Source organism: Pteropus vampyrus, unplaced genomic scaffold (genome assembly GCF_000151845.1).
Source record: "Pteropus vampyrus isolate Shadow unplaced genomic scaffold, Pvam_2.0 Scaffold311, whole genome shotgun sequence".
Classification (NCBI taxonomy): domain Eukaryota; kingdom Metazoa; phylum Chordata; class Mammalia; order Chiroptera; family Pteropodidae; genus Pteropus; species Pteropus vampyrus.
Window position 1 is genome coordinate 282,242 of NW_011889092.1, and position 14,691 is coordinate 296,932.

Genomic DNA, 14,691 nt, shown 5'->3' on the forward strand with positions numbered 1-14,691 from the left:
AATGGTGAAAGGCTGAAAGCTTTCTCTTCCAAATTTCAATAAGACAAGGATGTCCTCTCTTGTCACTTCTATTCAATATTATACTGGAGGTTCTAGCCAAGGCAATTAGGTAGGAAAAAGACCTCTCTCAGTCACCAGATGACTATTATTGCCATCTTAAAAACTTCCATGGAGTTTCATAGAGGACAGGCTAAATTTCTTAGTATGACATGCAAAGCCCCTTAATCTAACAGTCTCAACCATAGGAATGTTTCATCACTTTTGGAACTCCAAATATTTTCCATCTGCAAACCTTGGTACATATAGGTACCTTCTACCAGGAAAGCCCATCCCTCCCTTGCCTATCATCTTCCAGACAATGCCTTTTCATCCTTTCGGACCTGCACACATCGCCTCCACTGTGAAGACCTCTCCACCACCTATGCGTGTGATGGAGGTCCCTCCTCAGTGTTACTATTGCTCATTGTACAACCCTGTTATCCTGATAGCAGTTTATTGTGGTTAGTTGTTTACACCTCTGTCTCCCCTTGTGAGTTCAGGGTTGGATCTGCCATTTCTCTGTATCCTCAACACATAACAGTAGTGCCAAGTATTTGTTAAATGAATAAATGACTGAACAGTGCTTGGGAAAGAAGGGAAAAGAATATATAGCCTAGTATGATATATATTATTTTTGTTTGCTTAAGTGACCATAGGTATGTTGTTCAGAGCCGTGACCCAGGGCCTTCGAGTTTTATGATCTATAGGTCCTAGATTTGTCATGCACTGACTCTAATGGCCTTTACCCACTTCACCTCCGGTAGGAATTCTACTCATCCTTTAAGATGACTCAGCTGTTAAGTCCTCTGCGAAATATTTCCTCCTTTCTGCTCTCTCACAGCTCTTTACCAGCACAGTTATTACCATAATGCATCATTTACTCTGCTAGACTTCCCCCATCAGCGGTGTTTCAGTATTTCCATCTCCTGATCAGTGGTGGGGGTTGTGTGTGTCTGTGAATATTTTGGGGATGGCCTTCTACAGCCATAGACCAGTTAATTCATAGCTCACTCCACCCTTTGCCTCAGTTTCCCCAAGTGTGAAACAGGCACAGCAGAAACACCCTCCCAGGGCTGTGATCTAGTGGAGGGCAGGCGGCTCCCGAGGTTGCAGGCAGCCCCCACGCGGTCTGAGGAGCTAAGGGGCCGCAGGGTGGGAAACTGAGAGTGAGGGTAGGCGTCAGAGAAAAGCAGTGGGTGTCTGGGGCAAGGCGGGGCGGCGGGGAAGGACGAGCGGAGGGGGCGGGGCCGAGTGGCGGGGCGCGTCAACGGGCGCCGGGGCCCTGGACCGCCGGGACCGCCCGAGGGGACGAGAGCGAGCGCCAGCTATGGGCTCCGTGGCGCGGCTGGCGGCGATGCTGGCGGTGCTGGCGCTCCGGGCAGGGGACCCGGTGGGGGCCGCGGCGCGCGGGGACACGTTCTCGGCACTGACCAGCGTGGCGCGCGCCCTGGCGCCGGAGCGCCGGCTGCTGGGACTGCTGCGGCGCTACCTGCGCGGGGAGGAGGCTCGGCTTCGGGACCTGACAAGGTGAGGGCTCGGGACGCGAAGCGACAGAGAGGCCTGAGTGGCGGAGATTGGGCCAGAGGTTGAGACTGAGACACTCTTACAGGGTGTGTGTGTGGGGGGATAACTCTGGGGGTAACTGTGAGGCTCACTGTTGTCGGTTCTCAGACCCAGTGTCACACCATGAGACTGATGACACTGTGAGTGTGACTCCCTAGATTCTTTGTCACCCTGTGTGGAGCCCTGAGACACTGTGGCATGAGGTGATGGAGAAATTGAGACTGAGTATGACTCCAGAGAGGCTATATCACAGTGTGTGCCCTCAGACTTTGTCACACACACGGTGGCACTCCAGATCCAGTGCCACACAGTTAAGTTGATATAATGTGGGCAGGTGTGGCCGAGTGACTGTGAAACGGAGTAGGACCTCACAAGGCACCGTGTCAAGCTGTGTGTGCCCCCAGGCTCTGTGTCAGAAAATAGCGTGTGATGCTGTAGCCATATTTGTGTTAACCATGTGACCCAGTGAACTGGAGTTTAGTATGAGTCAGGTGACATTCTGTGACCAGGTAGGAGACTTACATGTCATTGGAACTGAATGGACATGACACCATGGGTATCATACTCTGCATGTGAAAGATGCTGAGTAATTGCACAGGTCACTATATGACTAATGCTTCATGTTCATCAGTTCTTTCAACACATGTTTGAGTGCTAAGCACTGTTCCAGTCGCTGGGGATAAAATGGTGAATACCAACCTTGCCCTCAAGAATCTTGGAGTCTGTAGCATTATGATTGTTAATCAGAGATGTCTATCTCCTCCTTTGGTTTCAGCTCCCCCTTCTCTTTACACCTGTAAACTCTCTAAATTCTAAATAAATGATAACTGAGATGTGTGGAAGTATGACACCAAGACAACACTGGATAAAACCATCCTTGATGAGAGAGGATACTTGAGTGTAGCACACACAGAAGCAGATGCTCAGCCAATATTGTTTGCTACACAATCAACAAATTCCAATGCTACACGCTAAGACAAAATACTGTAGACTTGGAACACTGGGGCACTGTAATCCTGTATTGACTCTGTCAATGTCAAACAAGGAAAAGGATGAATGATTGTGTATGGTACCATGTGTTTGAATGTGTTGTGTATTTTCTGCTTGGGACATCGAGAAGCCTACAATGTGAGAAACAATGTAACCACATCTTTATCTGACTATATTAATTGTGTATTTATGTCATGTGACCCTCTGGTGAGCTGAGACAGCAGAAGAACGTCTCACAATGTACTGCTTATAAAATAGTGAGTGAGTATATGTGATGGTAATACCAATTCTGGGGCACATGGGAAGAAGGTGTGTGGGACACTATGGCTGTGTGAGAGAGGCCATGTAGAAGAGAATCAGTTTGTGTGTAGAAGTACAGGTGACAGATCTCGTTCATTACCCAGTGGTGACTGAATGATGACATAATTTGGAACATGCTCTTAAGTATGTAGTTTGGGTATTAGCAGTTATATGCATGTTTAAATTTATTGTTAGTTTGAAATAGCATGAAATGCATACACATACATATATAAGGTATATGAGTGTTGTAGTAATTATAACAATAAACGATGATAATTTTAATAATTCTTGTCACTCTTTGGAGTAGCAGAGTTGCCTAGTGTTCTATGGGCCCATGTTTACAGAGCAAAATGTTTTTTTCCTTGGTCTAGATTCATTGGAGTCCAAGTTCATTGATAGAAATAGACAGACCTTTTTTCTCTTTGATTTCAGATCCCACATGCACCCGGCTACCCATGTGCTTGTTCTCTTACCACTAATCTCTTTATTTGGGTGGCCCAGATGGAGATAGGGATCAGAATCCTGATGCCATTCCAGGCCTCTCAGGGAACTGGCTCAGAGGAGAACACTTGCAGCGCTGATTAAAGCAGCTGGCCAGGGCTTTACTAATCTTACCACCATTGTCATTGTCAGAGTGGGAGGGGTCTTGCACAGATGTTCTCATTTGATTCTCTCTCACACAATGCTTTGAAATAGGTTTATATCACTCTCATAAACAAATGAGAAATGATTTAAAATATGAGAAAACTAAAGTTTAGTACTTTATCCAAGATTATAAATCTAGTAGGTAGCAGGACTAGTCTTTTGATTGTTTCTCTTTCCATCATGCTTTGATGTTCCTACAGCCTGCTTATAGGATATGCCAGGACCCAGACCAAGCCCCATAACTACTGAGGTTTTATGAGCAGCCAGAGTACATGACGGTTAAGAATCTGGATTCAGGAACTTAACAGACCTCTATTTGAATTCTTGGCTCTGACCCTGGGCAAGTTTCTTTACCTCTTTAAGCATTAGTTTCCCTAATCTGTAAAATGATGATAACAATAGCCTCATAGGGTTGTTGGAAGGGTTAAATACCATGAAAAGGCATGTATCATTGTGCTTGGGATATAAAAATTGCTCATTAAATGTTAGCTCTTTTTGATTGTTGTTTATGTTAAGAATGGTGAAACTAGACCCCACGATTGGCTCTAAGCAGTAACTAGTATTTGAGAGCCCAGATAATAAAAAAAGAATCAGAAAGATTATCTTCTCACATGACTTAGGAACATTTAATTTCAGAAAGTTTAGTTTAGTATTTGAGAGACTGTTGTCTAGTCAATGCTCTAAAACCTAGTGAAATATTTGCTTTTTTAAGCAATAATTTTGGCAGTTCCTGCCCATTTTCCTATCCCCCTAATCTAAGGGTTTTATGTAACTTGAGATGTTATTTCTAAGAGCCTCAGTTGATATCCTTCTTTGAATTTTTAAATTTAGACATGAAATATTTTTTGATGTTGAAACTACTCTCTATCCAATGTTAATAAATTAAAATTATAGTAATTATAGTATATATAGTTATATACTAGTAGAGTATGTGCATTAGCTATATATGTATTTAACCCCTAGCTTTTTGTTGTTGTTGCACTTGTAAAAAACTACCAAGATTGAAAGAGTAGTGCCAGCAGCAGTTATTTCTGTGCTAAGAATTAAGCATTCAGAATGTCTCAGAAGAACTGAGACAAAGACATTTCTGAATTCCAAACGAGAAACTTATTGAATTAAAATAGCCCATGTATTGTTGTTGGATAATCTGTCCAGGCTATGTTTAAGGCAAGGATTGGGTTGCGAATTTTATGTGCAGATTCTTGAAGAAAAGGATCTGCTTTTCCACTCTCAGCAGCATTTGCCATTTAGGAAACCCTGAGGTTTGAATTCAGCATCCAGTTACTCAGTCTCTGAAAACCAGCTATTTGCTCAGAGGCTGGGCATAGGGCCAACATTTGGATTCCAAAGCAGCCTCAGATATTAGTTGATAGGTTCTTTTTTTCTTTCTGTGACAAAAAGATGGTGTATCTGAACACTGAATTGAATCATGTGTTGCAGTAAAGATCAAACCTTTGCCCTAAATAAACTGACCCCATAATACAAAATGGGATGCAATGAGAACAAAGAGATAGTGCTTTTGATCTGATGGATGACTTGAAACATCTTTGCCCCTCTGCCCTGCCTCTTTCTCTTTGTGCCTCAGTTTCCTCTGATGCCTGTTAAATTAGTCCTTAAGCACCAGATGAGGAATTTATTTATTCAATTGCGGAAAAGGTAATGGAAAGAAATAATAGAATGATTATGCTAAAAGTACTCATAGAGATCTTCTAGACTCGACCAGGTGTGTCATTTTATAGAGGAAGAAACTGAGGGATAGTTGGACACTGGGTCAGAATAAGGTCTCTTCCCAGCTTCTCCCTATCTGACTGTCTTACCGAATCACTGCCCATTCAGCCTCAGTTGTTCCTGGACACTCTTTAGGCTGGACACAAGCCCAAGTCTCTGCTTGTAGGGTTTTTTTTTTTTTTTTTTTTGGTTTAGCAGTGGAATATCTTTCACTAAGTAGTTCCATATGGAGCTGAAGCAGGAAATAATGGGTAGTAAAAAAAAATATCCCATGCCATGGAGACTGGTTTAGTTTCAAAAGCCTAGGGTAGCCGCTCTCAAACAGCCCTTCTTGGGGATCAGAGACATCCTGGGTCTTGACAGTCTTCCCATTTCTTCCCTGGGACACCCAGGCCCAGATTCTCCTTCCTCAGACTATGCTTGAATTGAAAATTTGGCTTTCTGGAAGCACCATGAGGCGAGTCATCTTCTATTTTCAGGTTCTGTTTTATAGTTGAAGGCCCCACCCTTGTGAAATCTTTAGGTCAGACTCTGATGGAAGGAATAGAAATCCACTCTCCACCCTGCCACTGTCTCCATTCTTCACTTTCATCCCTTTCTACTTGTGGAGTCCTCCACTCTTGCCAAAGGACTTCTATATTCTCACATGATCTTGTGCACATTCTCATAAATCCATATCCTTTTCATTTTGATCATACTTTTTTCTTTTACTTCTGTTGTTGTTGTTATATATTTTGGAAATGAATAATTTTACAACAAGGGAAAAAAATTCTTAGAGGGCAAGACTAGAGCTCTTCAGTCTGCCTTATGGTAATCAAATTTCAATAAAGGAGACAGGATCTTCTGCTTATGGGAACACTCTTGTAGGATAACCGAGGAGGAAAGAAATTACCTAGAATGATGATCGCTCGTGGCCCCATCATTTCTGGCCCTTTTCTGCAAATGACAGCAAGCCAGAAAGGTTAGAAGCGTGCTGCACAGCTCTATCTCTTTATTCCCCATTAGCCATCACCAGTTTCTCATGGTCTATTTCCTTGAATCCATCTATCTCCCTTGAATCCATCCTGTTATTTTCCCCCACTGTCACTGTTATGACTTAGATTCTCCTAGTCTCTTGCTTACAGTGTCGAAATGGCCTCCTAACTGATCTTTCTGCTTCCAGTTGCTTCCACTTCTGAACCCTCCTTCCCACCCTTTCACAGATTTATAAATGTAAACATATTGTAGTGCATCCCGCTCTCTTAAAACCTTTTGGTGGTTCCTAATTGCATTTAGAGTTAAAACCGGGTTCCCAATTGCATTTAGAGTTAAAACCAGATTCCTCAGCAAGGCCTATGAGGTGCTCCTCACTTCTCCAGTGTGTTCTAACCATTTCCCAGTATACTCCGTGCTCCAGCAATATTAACTGCTTGTAAGTCCCCTACGGTTGCTCTCTGTACCTTTGCATCTGTTGAACTGTCTCTGCCTGCCTGGAAGGAGGCCTCCTCCTCCCTTCCTCATTATTTGCATTCATCCATCAAGTGTTGGTGTATTATCTCCTCTGTGAAAGGAGAGTTTATGTTCTCTCATCTGCTCTGGCCAAATTAATCACCCCCTCTGTACTCACCCCTTGGTCTTAAATCTGGCATTGCATCTGTAATGTGATTGTTTCTGTCTATATTACCCACTACACTGTGAATCTTTGAGACTAAGGTTATTGTCTTATTCAAAATTTTATTCCTGGCTCCTAGAAGAATATAATATTTCATTTCTTCTTTCATAGAAATATGTATTGAATTTTAGCATAGAGTGATGAGAAAAACAGCTATTTTCTTATCCATGAAATCCTTCAGCATTGGACCCTTTCTTGCCCAGTTTCTAGCATGGGATCTGATATTTAACAAGTAACCAGTAGAGACTGACTTATTGAATGAACAAATAAAATACATGCCAAGCCTCTGTGCCTTTGTGCATGTTGGTCCCTGTTGGCTCAAAAAACACTCTTCTTCCCTTCTTTGTTGTAGCTCCATGTGAAAGAGAATGGCAAATCAGCTGAGAACCCAGGCTTTAGAGTCCCAGAGACTTGGGTTTATTCTTGGCCTCATTGCTTATTAACAAAGTGGCCTCATTTCAGTTTCCTCTACTGTAAAATGGGCATGATGAAATCTACCCTAAGGGCTGTTGGGGGAATTAAAGGAGACTATGAATTTAAGCATTTAGCAGAATGCCTAATACATGGTAAGAACTCAATAAGTAGTAGCTATCAATATTTTAACTAACCCTTCAGTACTCAGATCAAGTGCCATCTCTTCTAGGAAGTCTTCCCTTACACCTTCTAACTCCCACCTGGGTTAGGTTCCCTGCCTAGAGATTGTTATATCATTACATAGCATTACATGTTCACTTCTCTCATAGCACAATTATTACAATTAATTGAACAATGTTTTTGATCTGCTACCAGATTCTAAGTATTGAATATAAGATGATGAGAGGAAAAAAGATTTTCTGGATTGTGAACTCCTTAAGAGCTGGACCCTGTCTTACCTTTGTATCTCTAGCCTCTAGCATGGAGCCTGATATACAGTAATTGACAAGTAGAGACTGACTCATTGAATGACAAATGCATGGAGCCTGATATACAGTAATTGACAAGTAGAGACTGACTCATTGAATGAACAAATGAGTGGACCTACTTTTGTACTGTTGGTAGTTTTCTAATTCTTTGTGCTTATTGGTTAGAATATTATGTGAGTTTCAAGGAATTCAGCGTTTCATTTGAACTACTCTTAATGTTTATACCAGGCCAGCCTTCTCTCGGTTGAATGGTTGCAACACTAGGTGATATCACTCTACTACTCTCTTTCAGATTCTATGACAAGGTGGTTTCTTTGCATGAGGATTCAGAAACCCCTGTGTCTAACCCTCTGCTTGCCTTTACTCTCATCAAACGCCTACAGTCTGACTGGAGGAATGTAGTACATAGTCTGGAGGCCAGTGAGAACATCCGAGGTAATGAGGAGGAGGGCTGGAGGGTAAGAGAAGATTCTATCTCCTGACTCAGTGGAAAGGAGAGAGATTCTGATGGGATGTGATGCAGGATAATAAAGTGGGTAGGTATTGCTTGATCTCCTTAGCTCTATTACAAAGAACTAGGTCACCTTGTTAATGTGTTTATATGATTATACAATAGAAAGCATTTAATATCCATTATCTCATTTAATCTTCACCACAATCCTGTGAAGAACTACAGGTTATATCATCCCATTTACATATGTGTGAAAAGTGATGTCTTCTAATAATTTCTATTGCATTAAGTTGCCACTACAGTGTGATCTGTAGCAAGATCACCTTCCTAATTTACTTGTACTTGAAGAAGTTTGTTGACTTTGGGGAAGTTAAGAGGGAGAAGAATTGTCCCCACAAAGGGTGAGACTCCTAGAGACAGAGAGGCTGGGACAATGTGATAAAGTCTTGTGCCTTCGCTTTTACTCCAGAGCATTTCTTCCTCATTCAGAAGATTGTATTAAGCATCAGTCTGTGCCAGGAACTTGCCACTGGGAACCAAAACAAATCAAATGTTATCTTTGTTCATGAAATATTTGAACAAGTGATTATGTCCTGCATAAATTAATTGCTCACCTCCTGTTTTTTGAATGATGGAGTGATGTTTTCACAACGTTTATAGCTCTGAAGGATGGTTATGAAAATGTGGAGCAAGACCTGCCAGCCTTTGAGGACCTTGAGGGAGCAGCAAGGGCCTTGATGCGACTGCAGGATGTGTACATGCTCAATGTGAAAGGCCTGGCCCGAGGCGTCTTTCAGAGAGTTACTGGCTCTGCTGTCACTGACCTGTACAATCCCAGAAGGCTTTTCTCCCTCACAGCAGATGACTGCTTCCAAGTTGGCAAGGTAACAATATTCAGAGAGAGGGCGAATTGCTTGGCTCTGGTTTCTTGTGGATGAAATAACTATATCCCAATTGTTTTTACGTGTTTCTAATCCTTACAGCAAACTTAGAAATTTGGTGTTATTTTTCATTTTCAGATTAAAAAAAAAACAAAACAACGAGACTCAGAAAGGATAAATAACTTGCCTAAGGTTACACAGTTTTAAGCAGCAGAACTACAATTTGAGCCTGGGTCTTGTGACTCCGAATCCCCACTCTTCCCATGATAGCTAAAGTGATCATATACTTAGGACATTCTTGAGAATGAACTCTGGGATGTTATTAGCCAGGACAACAAACATAAACTGGGCTGTCCTGCATAAAATGGTCCTTTGGTCACCCTAACCAGCTCCGCTGGTTGTAGAGGAGCAGCTGGGTAGAAAGGAGAAGCAGGATTAAGGGTGGAAGAAGGGGTAGGAGATGGTGAAATGAAGGTAAAATCATGGAAACTCAGATTCCTGAGACTTTCTGTAATGTCTTGCACATTTCCTAGGCATTTAGAAACACTAAATTAATGTCACAAAACCGGGCATTCACTCTAACAATACTTGAGGAAAAAGACCAGGAACCTTCCACATGAGATATTTAACTGATCTTTGATCATGAGTTACAAGTACACTTGAGGTCATTTTACAGTATACTCTTTGTTAGCCTTGGCCTTAAAAAGTAAGGGAGTAAACCTTTTTTAAATTTGAAGATGTGTATTGCAGGAAAGTGAATTTTTGCCAACCCCTGTTGCATTCATTAGCCAGTCTCAGAGTGGGCCTTGTGTGTCCTGATTCCAAGTTTTGAGGATCAGTCTTCCAAGTTAATGCAGAGTGGGTTACCCTAAGCTTCTGTACTTATACCATTTTCCCTTTTCTGAGATCCTGAATGAAATCAGAGCTCAATCATCATGTTCACGGTTAATTTAAATTTGAGGCCATTAAAATAGTTTCACGTATGGTATCAATATATGCTTCATTAGTGAGGCCTTTCTGGAACTAAAACCATAGTAAGTTAATGAAAGTCTCACTCACAATCTTTATTTTCATATCTATTTACTTGTCAGATAAAACATTTCAAATATAAGAAAAGTACAATAACAAGCAATTATACCTATAATTGAGATTAAATATATGTTCAAATTTTGCTATATTTGTTTCAGATTTATAAAAAAGAATTTATGTATAACTAAATAAAGGCTCATTCCTTTTTCTTTTCACCACCTCCTATCCTTTCTATTCTACCCTTGCCCAGGTACTGGGCAACTGTTGTCCTGAACTAATTAGTATGTACTCTTCTGAGTCCAGCTTCTTTCACTCAGCACATTGTATCTTTGAAATTCATCTATGTTATTGCATTTATTAGTAGTTCATTCCTTTTTATTGCTTAGTAGTATTCCATTGTATGACTATACCACAAACTGTTTATCCAGTCTCCTGTTGATTGATACTTATATTGTTTCCAGCGTGGGCTACTGTGAATAAAGCTGCTGTTAATTATCTTATGTAAGTCTTTCTGTGGACATTTGTTTTCATTTCTTTTGATTAAATACCTAGGAGTGGTATCAGTGCGTCAAAAAGTAAACTTTAATAATTTTTAACATGTAGTCAAATTTGTTTCATCTACACATATCCAGTCTCCTCCTCCATGGATTATTTTAAAGCAGATCAGTCTTTCAATTTTCTGAAATTCATAATGATCTAATTCTACTACCCTACTATTCTGTCTGTCAACTCAATCAACTATTTCCTGGTATGGTTTATCATGTTTGATTGTGAACTTATATTTAGCAGAACTTTTTTCCCTCTAAGAGAATCTCTGTGCCCAGATTTGTAGGAACATCCCTCCAGAGAGTTTTGGGTTTTCTTTTTCTAGATACTCTGGTGGTATCACAGGCCTTAGATCTCTTTTTCTTACCTGTAATTACATCCATATGACCTAGTTATTTTATAACTGGAAGTTTATACCTTTTGACCCTTTCGCCCATTTCTCCCCCACCCCACCCCTGGCAACCAATTTGTTCTCTGTATCTATGGGCTTGGAGTTTTTTATTTGTTTTGTTTTGTTTTTGTTTTTGTTTTCGATTCCACATGTATCTGAGATTGTGTGGTATTTGTCTTTCTCTGTTTGCCTTATTTCACTTATCATAATGCCCTCAGGAGGTTCACCCATTTTGTTGCAAATGGCAAGATTTCATTCTTTTTTATAGCTGAATAATATCCAGTGTGTATGTATCACATCATCTTTATCAATTCATTCATTGATGTGCACTTAACATGTTTTTATATCTTGGCTATTGTAAATAATACTGCAGTGAACATGAGGTTGCACATATCTTTCCGAGTTTGCATTTTCATTTTCTTCAGATAAATGCCCAGAAGAGGAATTCTGGATCAAATGGTAGTTCTATTTTTAATTTTTCGAACAACCTCTATACTTTTTTCCATAGTGGCTGAATCTATTTACCTTCTCACCGATAGTGCACAAGGGTTCCCTTTTCTCCACATCCTCACCAACACTTGTTATTTCTTGTCTTTTTGATAACAGCCATTCTAACAGGGGTGAGGTGATATATCATTGTGGTTTTGATTTTCAGTGGCTTTAGATCCGTTTTTATATTGATTTATTGGTCTAGGAGTTCCTTAACTCTATGAATAACGCAAACTCAAACCCTAAACTCATGTGAAACATAGGTTTAAGGTTCTGACTATTCTAAGGAGATGTTTTATTTCCCTAAACAGAGCCCAGACAGAAAGAAATCAACTTTCTTGCCTCCTTGTGATTGTGGGTAGATTTTTTTCTGGTCTACTCTTTTCCTTAAGATGTAGTTTTTCATGGTTTTCAGTTTTATGAGTGTGTCTTAATTCCAATTTCTAGGTTTGGGGGAGGTCTGCTGAAGGCTTTACTATCCTTATGTGGGCATTATAACCTAAAGTTGCTAAGACTAACACCCACCCCTATCCTAGGCAGCGTCAGCATCTGCTTGTAAGCTTATTGATTGGATTTTAAGCTACTTTTTTTGTTTCTGGTACCTAGATATTTTCCATTCTTTCTTGAAATTATAAAATAAAATGTTTGTTATGTTTTATTCAAAATTTCTAACTGTGTTTAGAAGGATTCCAATTATCTCAGTCTACCATATTGCTGGGACTTGAAGTTCTTCATCGACATCTTAAATAAATTGTTAACTTAGCAGAAAAAGTTCAGTCATTTTTTTTTTTAATTGTTATTCTTCAACTCAGCCTTTTTACAAATAGGAAACTCGAGGACCAGAGAAATAATACAACACATTAATGGCTGACCTGGGGTAGGAATTGACTTATTGTTTAAGCTGCTGAGTCATGGTATCTCTAGGCTCTGCTGCCTTTCTGCCTGTATGGAAGTCATTTCTGAGTTAGACCATTTTTTTTAGAGTCCTCCTAACTCTGCAACTTTTTAATTCCACCCTGTCTCCACCATCAATTTCCAGGAAATTCCACCTGCAGTTCTGGTTTTCTAGTTAACTGTAAGCTATTAGGAGACAGGAGCTAGTACATGTTGCCAAATCCCTAGCAATCAAATATTTGATATAAGACAATCTGCTGAGCTCTCGTAGCATTCCCAGGTCTACCTTCATTATGGTATCTAATGCATTGTGTCGCAATTATTGGTTTATCATGTGCTCCTCATTTAATTGTAAGCTCTTTAAAGGCAGGGACCACCAGCTACATTGTGAATATTCAGTAAATAGTGAATAAATAAAGGAATGAATTTAATCCATTCCTCACATTGCTACCAGCAATATCTTCCTTAAAACATAATATTCACGACTCTCATTGCTTAGCCTATGCTGTCTTTTTAAGTTCATATCCTGCTTCTCTTCACCTTACACAATAGCCACATTAATACTTGAACGAACACATTCTTGCTTTTGGCTTACGTTTCTACCATTCCCTCATCTTAAAATGCCTTTCCTCCCAATCTCTGCTTATAGAAATAATTTCCTTCTTCAAGTAAGTCTCATCTCAGATGCAACTTCTTCCGTGAAGCCTTCTGAGATTCCCAGGTCTCTTCCTTTCTCTACATACCCCCAGCATATTACATATTTTCTTCTAGCATTTATGCCATTCTTCCCCGTATTATAGTTAACTTGAGTTTATATCTCTCTTATCCCCAGATTATAAATTTCTTAAATGCAAGAACCCTTGTGTCCTATCTATACCTAATACAATGCTTTATAAACAATAGATGCTTAATAAGTTTAATTTAAATGAATTTGAAATGAAAACTTCCCTTCTTGGGTTCCAAAGAACCTCCACTCTTTGTATTGTCATTTCCTTTCCTCTTCCTGCGGATGAAGGCCTTAATGATGATGCTTATGTTCCCTACAGGTGGCTTATGACATGGGGGATTACTACCATGCCATTCCATGGCTGGAGGAGTCTGTCAGGCTCTTCCGAGGGTCTTATGGGGAATGGAACACAGAGGATGAGGCAAGTCTAGAGGATGCCTTGGATCACTTGGCCTTTGCCTATTTCCAGGTAAGAGAGTAAGTGAATCTTACTGCTTTCATCACAATAAATGCAATGCTTTATATCTGATTTATAATTTTCTAAGCATTTTCATGTCTCTTAATTTATTTCATTTTCCCAACAAAACCGAATGTGAGTCAAGCAGGGCAGTTGTTTTATTATTTCCATATTTCACATGTGAGTAACTAAATGTCCCAATAATTCCTAACTTGTCACAAAGTTCACAGAGCTGGGATGAGAGCCCAAGTCTGTCTGACTCTCAGTCCAGTGCTCTTTCTAATGCACTGACTCCTTTAAACTCATCATCTCCCATGTAGGAAGCAGTCTGTCACCTGTGGCAGCAGCAGCTGCATTGACAAATATTTAATGGGCTCACAGTCAAAGTAGATCACTCTTGCACTCCCACCAACTCGTAACTCTTCACAGATACTATGCCACGATATTGCCGGTGTCTAAAGAAGAAATGTTATTGTTATCCTCTCTCATCTGCGACTGAATCCAGAGCTGGCCTCATTGGTCCATAGTACCAGCTCAGTGCCTCCTCTAGATGTTTTTCCTTGGCACTGTTGATCTGCCACCTGTTGTGCCTCACGGGGAAGCTCATTTCCCTGCATATAGATGGCTGCCATCTTTTGGTACAGCTAACGCTCTTTAAAAATAGGCCAGAAAAATCGCTGCACAGCCAGTTCCCTAGAGTTTCCAAAGCTAATAAACCAGTTCTACTCCCTACATTCCTTTTTCTTTCCCCCTTTTCCTGAGAAAAAGGAGAAAGATATGGGTGGTCCAACCCCACATGTTGCTCCCAAAACATATTTATTCTCAGTGCAGCAGATGGTCCTGTTCCTCTTAAGGAAGTTTCTGGTAAGGGATTTTTGTCTTAAAACTTTCCAGGGTGCCCCTCCTAACTATCCTACTCCATTGTTATGTATTAAAACCAAAATAGAATCACTGTGGTGCAACAAGGGGTGGGGAGTAATTGAATTTTAATAGAGAAAGAAAATGGAG

At 40.5% G+C, this 14,691-nt stretch overlaps 1 protein-coding gene across 1 annotated transcript in view; it reads left to right on the top strand.

The window, feature by feature from the left end:
• The first annotated feature begins 1,284 nt into the window (after positions 1–1,284).
• The window catches only part of P4HA3 (prolyl 4-hydroxylase subunit alpha 3), a 34,825-nt gene continuing 21,418 nt past the window's right edge, over positions 1,285–14,691 (top strand). The window contains exons 1-4 of the mRNA XM_023521672.1: positions 1,285–1,566; positions 8,111–8,253; positions 8,930–9,153; positions 13,546–13,695. Coding sequence (XP_023377440.1) covers positions 1,367–1,566; positions 8,111–8,253; positions 8,930–9,153; positions 13,546–13,695 — 717 coding nt within the window. The 5' untranslated portion in view covers positions 1,285–1,366. The remainder of the gene's footprint in view (positions 1,567–8,110; positions 8,254–8,929; positions 9,154–13,545; positions 13,696–14,691) is intronic.